The sequence below is a fragment of the Triticum dicoccoides genome, chromosome 4A (genome assembly GCF_002162155.2).
Source record: "Triticum dicoccoides isolate Atlit2015 ecotype Zavitan chromosome 4A, WEW_v2.0, whole genome shotgun sequence".
In the NCBI taxonomy this organism is placed as follows: domain Eukaryota; kingdom Viridiplantae; phylum Streptophyta; class Magnoliopsida; order Poales; family Poaceae; genus Triticum; species Triticum dicoccoides.
The window spans coordinates 632,306,586-632,316,731 of NC_041386.1; the positions used below are offsets into that span (position 1 = coordinate 632,306,586).

The window sequence follows — 10,146 nt, forward strand, 5'->3', positions numbered from 1 at the left end:
GCCGCCGGAAACCCTAGCACGGCGAGCGCTGGCGTCGCCACCGCCGGAGCTCCGCCGAGCGTCGGCCTCGCGCGCAGCCTCTTCTTGCCGCCGCGGATGACCACGGCGTCGGGTGGCGTCGCGCCGGCGCCGTCCCGTGCCGCCGCCGCACCGTCGAAGAAAGTACCCAATGCGGCGCGGACGAAGAAGGGCAAAACATCCGCGAAGAAGAACAAGGCGGCGGAGCTCCGGCCGCCATGGGAGGCATGGGTGCACCTCCGGCCGCCATGGGAGGCATGGGTGGCTTTAGAGCACCCTCCGACGCTATGGCCGTCATGGGAGGCATGAGTTTTGCTTCTCTCATGGGAGGCATGGGTGCACCTCCAGCCGCCATGGCTTCTCACACACATTCCCATGAAGATGCCGTTGAAGATCTTGCCAACACCGTCGGAGCTTCACATGATGCGGTGCGTGATGTGGTGCGTGATGAGGAGAGGGAGGAAGATTCATCTTCGGAGGCGGAAGAGTCGTCTTCGGAAGATGAGGACGAAGACGAGGAAGATGAAGATTGATGTGTCTTTCATGTCTTGAACTTTAGTTTGCATTTGAACTTGGTTGGATGAACTTGTGGGCATGATTTTGAACTTGGTTGGATGAACTTGTGGGCATGAACTTTTATTCATCAACTTGTTTGTGTCAAATTTCACATGTTCATTTTTGTCCAAAATATCATATATGTTTGATCATTTTTGCTCATATGAATACATGTATATGTGGTTTGTGCGGCGCGCGCGCGCTGTATTTTTGCACTCTGCTGGAGCGGCGCGCGCGCGCTGCATTATAGCGCGGCTGCTGGAGCCAGCGCAGGCGGGCGCGCCAAACCAGCCGCAGCGCGCGCGGCAAACAGGTTTTTTGCGCGCGGCGCATAGCGCGGCTGTTGGAGATGCTCTAAAGGGCAAACCTTGATCCGGGATAGATGAACGGCGCTAAAACACATTGGACAAGGTTCGCAGGATGCATACATTTCGCAATCCGACAAGTCGATCTTTCCAAGCTTTTTGCAAGCCTAGAGAAAAAGAAAAATACTGATCATTTGATACAGACGAATAAACATTTTGTTACATCCCTCTTACTCCATCGAACAAATTGTGCCAGATTACATGGGAATTGAGGCTAGGGTTTGAGGAGGAGGAAGGGGATCGGAGGAAGGAGGAGGAGATACACGAGACAGAAGGAAGTGGGTTCAGTCTATTACTCAATCGTGCCCCTCTCATCTGGTCCAGGACCTACTTAACCACCTATCACAGCTCCCAGGTGGCCGGGTCGAAAAGCCGGTTGGGCTTCTTGTTCCTCTAGGGCCGGTCGGCGTCGTTGGTGGGCTTGGGCGTAGCGGTATCCGTGACATCCCCCCTTGCTTCAGACGCGGCTTGACCCCAAGCCGCAGCTCCCGGAAAACGACTTCGGAGCTCGAAGAAATCTTCCCATGAAGCCAGTGCGTCCGGCTGGGATGACCAGTTGATCATGACTTGCGGGATCTTGGCCTTGCCTCTTGTGATCATGCGCCTTCCTAGCACCTTCTCCGGGAAATCTGGTGGTGAATGAGGCGGCAGGGGCTCGGGCAGTGCAGAAACAGCTTCCGTGTCCGGTGGCAATGCCTGTCGCAGTAACGACACATGAAACACTGGGTGGATTCGGCTTCCTTCCGGCATCTGCAAGCGATACGCCACCTCTCCAATGTGTGCTGTCACTTGGAAAGGGCCAAAGAATTTGAAGGATAACTTGTGATTTGCACGAGCAGCGACGGAAACCTGCACGTAGGGCTGTAGTTTCACAAACACCCAATCACCCATGGAGAACGAACACTCTGATCGTTTCCTGTCTGCCTGATTCTTCATCCTTTGCCTGGATCTTTCCAAATGCTGCCGCAATAGCGCAGTCACCACTTCCCTCTCTTGATGCCAGCTGGCTAGGTCCACAGGAGAAGACACTGAAGCATCAATGATACCGAAGTGACGAGGGGGGTGATCGTAGAGTACCTCAAACGGGGACGCCTGCAAAGCGGAGTGGGGTGCTGTATTGTACCAGAATTCCGCGAGGTGCAACCACTGAAACCATCGGTGTGGGCAGGAGTGTACGAAACAGCGGAGATAAGTTTCCATGCATTGGTTCACTCTTTCCGTGGTTCCATCTGTTTGCGGGTGGTATGCCGATGACATGCGCAATTCTGTTCCGGCCTGGCGAAAGAGCTCCTTCCAAAGCTTGCTTGTGAACATACGATCTCGATCCGAGACCATAGCATGTGGCAGACCGTGGAGTTTGTAGACGTGAGTCATGAAAGTCGTGGCCACTTGGAGAGCTGAGAACGGATGAGCCAAAGGAATGAAATGAGTGTACCGAGTCAGCTTGTCCACCACCACCATAATGCAGGAAAAACCTCTAGAGATGGGTAGCCCTTCGACGAAATCAAGAGTGACCGCGTGCCAAGCATGAGGAGGAATGGGCAGAGGTTCAAGCAGCCCTGGAATGCGCACACTTTCCGCCTTGGCTTGTTTGCAGATACTGCAATTTGAGACAAACAGGTTCACGTCTTGACGCATCCCTGCCCAAGCAAACAGGCATCGCAGGCGCTCATGCGTGGCTTGCATCCCCGTGTGTCCCCCAGTAGCACTAGCATGGATGGCCTGAAGTATTTTCTGCTGCATACCCACATTCTGACCAACCCAAACTCTCCCTTTGTACAGGATCACTCCGTCCTTGACTGCAAATTTTGAACCGGGGTCTTCTGTCATGTTGTATTGTTGCAGAATCGCCCTGGCATTATCATCGTTCTGATAGCCTTTCACCACTTCTTCTAGCCATATGGGAGTAGCCACTGTAATGGCAGTGACCTCAGCGTCTCGTCGCGACAGGGCGTCAGCAGCCTTGTGGTCCAGGCCGGGTAAGCCCATTAGTCCCAGTTCAGTCCAGAACCGGGACCAATGGGTGCATTTATCCCGATTCGTGCGGCTAAGGCATTAGTCCCGGTTTACCTGGGCCCTTTAGTCCCGGTTCACCTGGGCCCTTTAGTCCCGGTTCGTGCCACGAACCGGGACTAAAGGGTGCGATGCCCATTAGTCCCGGTTGGTGGCACCAACCGGGACTAAAGGTTTAGACCTTTAGTCCCGGTTGGTGCCATCAACCGGGACTAATGGGCTTTGAGGCATTAGTACCGGTTCATGGCACGAACCGGTACTAAAGGTCCCATTTTCAAACCCCCCCCCCCTGGACCGCCTTTTCAGTTTTAGAAAAAACAAAAGAAAATGATGGAAATGTCAAAAAAATAAAATAAAATAAGTTTCCCATGTGATATGTGGTCTAGTTGTTGGGAAAATTTACAAATATGAATTTCGATTTTATTTACAAAATCTCTCTGGAATTTGTAAAATGGGCATAACTTTTGCATACGAACTCGGATTAAAAAGTTTTTTATATGAAAAATCATCTACTCGAAAAGTTACATCCGATGGAGACCGCCTATGGCCTGTTTGCAAATTTGTAGAATCCTCAAATTCCAAAAGGAAAAAAGTTATGCTCAAATTTCACTTTTTTTAAATTTTCATTAAATCTGGTCAAACTATGGTCAAACTACTTATTCAAGAAGTGTTAGTGTTACTAAATAATTATTCAAGAATATTAGTGTTATTAAATAATTATTTTAGTTTTTTTGAATTTTGGTCAAATCTGGTCAAACTATGGTCAAACTGTGGTCAAACAATGGTCAAACTACTTATTCAAGAAATATTAGTGTTACTAAAAAATTATTGTTTTTTAGAACAATAGTTTCAAACTCAAACAGTGAAATGTGTGACTTCATGCTCAAGCTAAACTCCTGAGGGTTAATAGGATTGACATCTTACTATTGTCAGGAAAACAACGAGTGCAGACTTGGAAACGAGGGAGAATAGAACCCGGAAGTTAAGCATGCTCAGGTTGGGGGAGTGGGAGGATGGGTGACCGTTCGGAAAGTTAGATGATTTGGAATGATGAGGGGTGATTAGAGATTAAATTGAGCAGTGCTGAGGGGTGATTAGAGATTAGAGGTTAAAATAATTCAAAAATAAAAAAATAAAAAAAATTCAAAAAAAATTTCAAAAAAAATCAGAAAATTTTCTTTAGTACCGGTTGGTGTTACCAACCGAGACTAAAGGTGGACCGTCCACGTGGATGGCCTTTAGTCCCGGTTCTGGTTTGAACCGGGACTAAAGGGTCAGGGCATTAGTAACGACCCTTTAGTCCCGGTTCAAGAACCAGGACTAAAGGCCCTTATGAACCGGGACTAAAGGCCCTTTTTCTACTAGTGTTGTTCTCCACTCCCTTACGGTACACAATTTTATACTGCAGCCCCATCAGTTTTGTGTAAGCACACCGCTGCCATGGTGTGACCAGCCGTTGATCACTCAAATGTGCCAAAGCACTTTGATCTGTGCGAATGATAAATTCTGCCCCGTGCAAATATGAGCGCCATTTGTCCACTGCCATGAGGATGGCCATGAATTCCTTCTCGTAAGTTGACAGACCTCTGTTTTTGGGTCCCAGAGCCTTGCTGAGGAAAGCCAGTGGGTGCCCTTCTTGCATGAGCACCGCACCCACTCCAAAGTCAGAGGCATCCGTCTCGATTTCGAAGGGTTTATCGAAACGTGGGAGAGCTAAAACAGGAGCAGTGATCAACGACCATTTCAGATGTTGGAATGCTTCCTCTGCTTCTTGGGTCTAGACAAAAACTGCCCCTTTCTTCAGCAAGTTGGTAAGAGGACGGCTGATAAGTCCAAAATCCCTGACGAAACGCCTGTAATATCCAGCCAACCCGAGGAACCCGCGAACTTGTCGCACCCCAGCCGGCGTTGGCCAATCTTTGACTGCTGTGATGTTCTTCTCATCAGTAGCCACTCCATGGGCGCTGATTACGTGGCCCAGATAGGTAAGTTGTGGTTGTGCAAACTTGCACTTCGACATCTTCACTTTGAGCTGATACTTTTCCAATCGCTGAAACACTTGCCGAAGAAGGTTAATAAGTTCTGCAAGGGTGGAGCTGTGCACTAGTATATCATCAATAAACACTAGCACTCCATGACGGATTAGGTCTGCCAACACATAATTCATGCCTCCTTGGAAGGTGCCCGGGGCCTCCGACAATCCATAAGGCATGACCTTGAATTCGTAATGGCCGAGGTGAGTCTTGAAGGCTGTTTCGAACACATCTTCGGCTGCCATGCGGATCTGATGGTATCCAGCCCTTAGATCCAAACTAGTGAACCATTTGGCGCCTGCCAACTCGTCCAACAAATCCTCTATGACAGGCATAGGAAACCTATTCCTGACGGTGATCGCATTTAGCTGCCGATAGTCGACGCAAAACCTCGAGGTTAAATCCTTTTTCTGAACCAGCAACACTGGAGAGGCATACAGGCTGTAGCTAGGCTGTATAATACCCTGCAACAATATCTCCTTGACCTGCTTTTTAATCTCGTCTTTTTGCGAGGGATTGTAGCGATAGGGTTTGATGTTGACAGGTTGAGCTCCGGGGATCAAAGGAATCTTGTGGTCGAAAGGTTTGGAAAGAGGTAAACCTTTGGGAGCCTCAAACAGGGATTGGAACTCATTAATCAAATCAGCAATGGGTGGTGGCATCTCTGTCTCAGGCTGAACCTTTTGCTTATCGTCCACAGTCTGCAATTGTACCATCTGGTGAATGCCATTACAGGCAACCAGGAAGTGTAGCTGATCTAAAGTCACCGGGTGACACTCATTGGTTTGTGGTTGGATTCCACTCAAAGTGATTTTCTTCCCATGGTGCTCGAAGGACATCCATTTGTGCCCCCAATGCACATCCATCGGGCTGTGTTGTTCTAACCAGTCCATGCCAACAATCATGTCATAGCAACCTAAGGGAAGGACCTTGAGATCTGTACAGAATTTGTGTCCTTGGACTGACCAAACACACTTCTCAATTGCTTTGTTGCAAATCAGCTGTCCCCCATCAGCAATCTTGACCTTCAGAGTATTGGTCGTACAGTGAACACCTTGCAGTTTGGCTGCCAAATCTGTGCTGACGAAGCTGTGTGAGCTCCCCGAATCGACTAGCATCAGAACCTGCTGCTGTTGGATCTTCCCTTGAAGTCTGATGGTCTGAGGAGCCATAGTCCCTTGTACTGCTGCTCGGGAGATGGTGTGACACTCGCTGACCCTATCCGATTGCTCCTCAACAGAATTGTAGCCTGCATACCCCAGCACATCGAACATTTCTTGTACCACATGAAGTTGAACTGCCGCAGCACATTTATGATCTCTGCTCCATTTTTCTCCGCACAAATAGCACAGTCCTCTAGCCCCCCTGTATGCTTTAAGAGTGGACAAACGATCTTCGACTGTGTTACCGCCTCGCTGTCCTTCTGATGCAGCAGCACGGCGGTCCTCTCCTGGTGTGGCAACAGCAGGCGGTGGTCACCCAGGTGGAGCAGGCAGAGGCATAGCACCCCGAAGATGAGATCGACTGCATGTCCCATTCCCAGTACCACTGTCAGAGCGCTTTGGTTCTCTTCGCTTGGATTCTCCAGCGCCTCCTCCTGTAAATAAGCCAGAGAAACGACAGTATCAAGGTCTTTGGGGTTATGCACCAAAACAACAACACGAATTTCATCACGCAGTCCATCAACAAATCTCGATGGAAAAAGAGCGGGGTCCCAAGTAGTGCTATGAGCCATCAGGGAGTGCATGGTTTTAGTGAATCTACTAACATACTCAGACACAGACTCTGTTTGACGCAAGTGAAACAGCTGGCGAAGCAAGCCAGTGAACTCGTTTCGCTCAAACTGATCACACACAATGGTGCAAAACTTTCCCCAATCCATGTGGCTAAGATCGAACTCATTGTTCTCTAACCAAACCATGGCAGCCCCTGTGAAATGCATAGCAGTAGTGTCGACCCATAACTCCGGATCCAAATGGAAGATCCTAAAATATGACTCACCATTGCGCTTCCAACTACGCGGTCGCTCTCCCCAAAACGGAGGGAAATCCATTTTAGGCCTAGGCAGGACGAGAGAGCGGTGTTGGAAGGGACTGCTGGATCGGGGATGGCGTGGACTATCAGATCGGGACTGGCCACGCGACGGTGACCGCCCAGAAGCTCTCGACCGGTGATCAGCGACTAGTTGACCCCCAGGAGGATATGGATTCTGGTACGTACTCGTGACCGGAGGTGGGACTAGGGTGGTGACTACCCCAGAGCCAACCCCCCGGTGTGTTGGATCGACGCGGCGGCCATCGGGCTTGTGGGCGCTGCTGCCCGGGTTGGAGAAAGGCGCGCTGCCCAGCGATGGAAGGATCAGAGGGAATTCCGAAGGCTTGAGGGCGAGGACGGGGTTGCGACCGACGGCATCCACCTCCTTCCGTACGCCGCCCAGCTCCTGACACAGATCCACGACGGACTGCAACAGGACGGGCTTCCACGCTGCCAGATCGGTCACCACCGGCTGGATCTCGGCGAAGAGGGTTGTGGTCGCCTCGACCGCCTTCTGGATGGCGGCGTTCTGCTCCTGGATGGTCTTGAGCACCGCCGCCAGCTCCTCCACGCACTGCTCCATACCGCCGGCCTGACGTTGTTGTCGCGTGGTATAAGTGGGCTTCTGTAGGTAATCAGGGAGCTCTGATACCATATGTCACATCCCTCTTACTCCATCGAACAAATTGTGCCAGATTACAGGGGAATTGAGGCTAGGGTTTGAGGAGGAGGAAGGGGATCGGATGAAGGAGGAGATACACGAGACAGAGAACTGGGGTTCGGAGAAGTGGGTTCAGTCTATTACTCAATCGTGCCCCTCTCATCTGGTCCAGGACCTACTTAACCACCTATCACAGCTCCCAAGTGGCCGGGTCGAAAAGCCGGTTGGGTTTCTTGTTCCTCTTGGGCCGATCGGCGTCGTTGGTGGGCTTGGGCGTAGCGGTATCCATGACACATTTGAAATGAACTAAAAGAAAACATTAAGCACCAAACGGTAAACAGTAAGCATGGGTGCATATATTTACAGGGCAACTTAATCACCTCTCTTATTGCAGTTACTTGAGCATGTGCAGTTGGATCGGTGTTCTTCAAAACCATGTTATGGCAACTGACTACTACTTGGTCGTTGCGGACCACGACTGCGCCAAATGGGCGTCCATGGCCACGGTCGACTGCTCGGTAGGCTTCTTCTACCGCTATCGATAAGAACTTGTGATCTCTGTCTTGTGCGGCTGTGGAAAGAAGCAGAGCATAAACAACCCAGTCTTTTCTGTAAGAGTGTTTCTCCAATTGCAGAGGATAACAAAGATGTTCATTGGTGAAATACGTTATGTCTTGCAAATTGCAATGCGGTAAGAAGCAGGGAGTAGTAACTAGTGGTAGTACCTTCCGGATGACCAGGAAATGCAGAAGCAACTGAGGTAGCTCCGTCCTTGGACTCCACAACTACAACTCACGAGAGATTTTTTGCATGAGATTTACTTGGTCAAAAGAAAGGATAAAGCATCTGGGTAGAGCAACTTATGAAATGCACAGAGAAAATTAGCACACATGACCAAACAAGATGGCCATGAACTGCAGAAAGGTTGTGAACACCACGGCGGTGCAGGACAGGAACATGACAATGGAACACTGACCGCGCTCGGCAATCCAGACAAAAAAATTCTGGTCCCATTCGATCGTGTATGGCCTGCCCTGCGATTTCCCGGAGCCTTCTTCTGATTCTTGTCAATCGGCATCACTCATTGCTACGGTTTTGGGGAAACTAAGCAACTGTCTGAGGACAGTTTTGGTACTGACGAACGACAAAATGGAGCACCAAACTGAGATTATAAATCTAGCCCCCTCAAAGTAGGCTGAGAAGTGCGTCTTCTTCAGTGCAGTCTCCTCAGCACACTCCCATTCAGGTGTGGAATCAGGGAACTGCCGCCCCATTCATCGAGATCCAAACCCACCATCCTAGACCCACGAGGCGAGATGACCAGAGCGGAGCGGCAAAGCGTACCTTTGGCTTCCTCCATGGCGAGGGACGGGAGGAGGAGGAGGGGAGCGGGTCGGCGGAGCGAGCGACGAGATGCGCGTCGGTCGGCCCTTTCCCTGTCCCGTCCGTCCGTGGGAGTGGGGGAGGAAAGGGAAGAGCTGCTGGTGCTGGTGCTCGGTCGTCGCTCGCCGACGCGGAAGGCTACTGAAGCATTGAAGCTGGAGCATCGGTCCACATCAGCGCTGGTACAGAACTAGAGCTTCTCACACCAACGACGTGTAATTTTTATGGCTTATCCACCAATATCAAACTTACAATCTCAGAATTTGTTTCGTTCTGCGCTATGCAAGTTCCTAAAAGCAACTCTAGGGGGAGTCATATGAGAAAAGAGATTCTCCCATGGATGTCTCAACCGTCCATTTGATTGAAGATATGTATGCATGCATGCTTATTTTCTCTCTCTCTCTGCCTGTCTTAATCATTCTCCCTTCATTCCACAATGTAGTGCGGCCGCGCTTTTTGAGATCTAAGTTTGACCATTAATTTAATCAACGAGACCGAATGCGGCGTGAGCAAAAATTATATCACTGAATTCGTATCAAAATGCAAATTCAGTGGTATAATTTTTGCTCCCGCCGCACTCGGTCTCGTTAGTTTAATTTATGATCAAACTTAGATCTCGGAAAATAAGGCGCAATACATTGGGGAATGAAGAGAGTGATTAATTATGAAGGCCTTATGCATGCATACTTTTGTTAGAGAGTTACATGTGCCATTCATCCCATCTTTAATGTTTTTTCATTTGATCTTCTAGTTTTAGTTTACTACTCCCTCTGTTCTTTTATGTAAGGCATATTTGTTTGTTGATAAAATTCCATAATGTAAGATGCATTTTTTCTGGTTCCCCATAATCCCCTTTCTATCCCTCTGAAAAAACGAAAGTATCTCCCTCCTGATTGTGTGTATATCTCCTTATAGTAAAAGAAGAAAGTATCTCTCTCTCGATTGCATGTATCTCTTACATTCCTGAACTGACTGATTTACATGCCACTAACCAATAAATTTGCCAAGGATAATTTAGTCCCAACTAATCTATAACTAGTACAATGCCCGTGCGTTGCCACGGGCTAACAAAGTATATGTACAC

General features: G+C 49.3%; 1 protein-coding gene across 1 annotated transcript in view; it reads right to left on the reverse strand.

Annotated features, from left to right (window-relative positions):
* LOC119289469 (guanosine deaminase-like) overlaps positions 1–9,171 on the reverse strand; it is a 10,395-nt gene extending 1,224 nt beyond the window's left edge. Inside the window, exons 1-3 of the mRNA XM_037568781.1 lie at positions 9,024–9,171; positions 8,405–8,464; positions 8,060–8,250 (exon numbers count right to left, since the gene is read on the reverse strand). Of these exons, the coding sequence (XP_037424678.1) occupies positions 8,060–8,250; positions 8,405–8,464; positions 9,024–9,039 (267 nt within the window). The 5' untranslated portion in view covers positions 9,040–9,171. The remainder of the gene's footprint in view (positions 1–8,059; positions 8,251–8,404; positions 8,465–9,023) is intronic.
* Between the last annotated feature and the right edge of the window lie 975 nt (positions 9,172–10,146).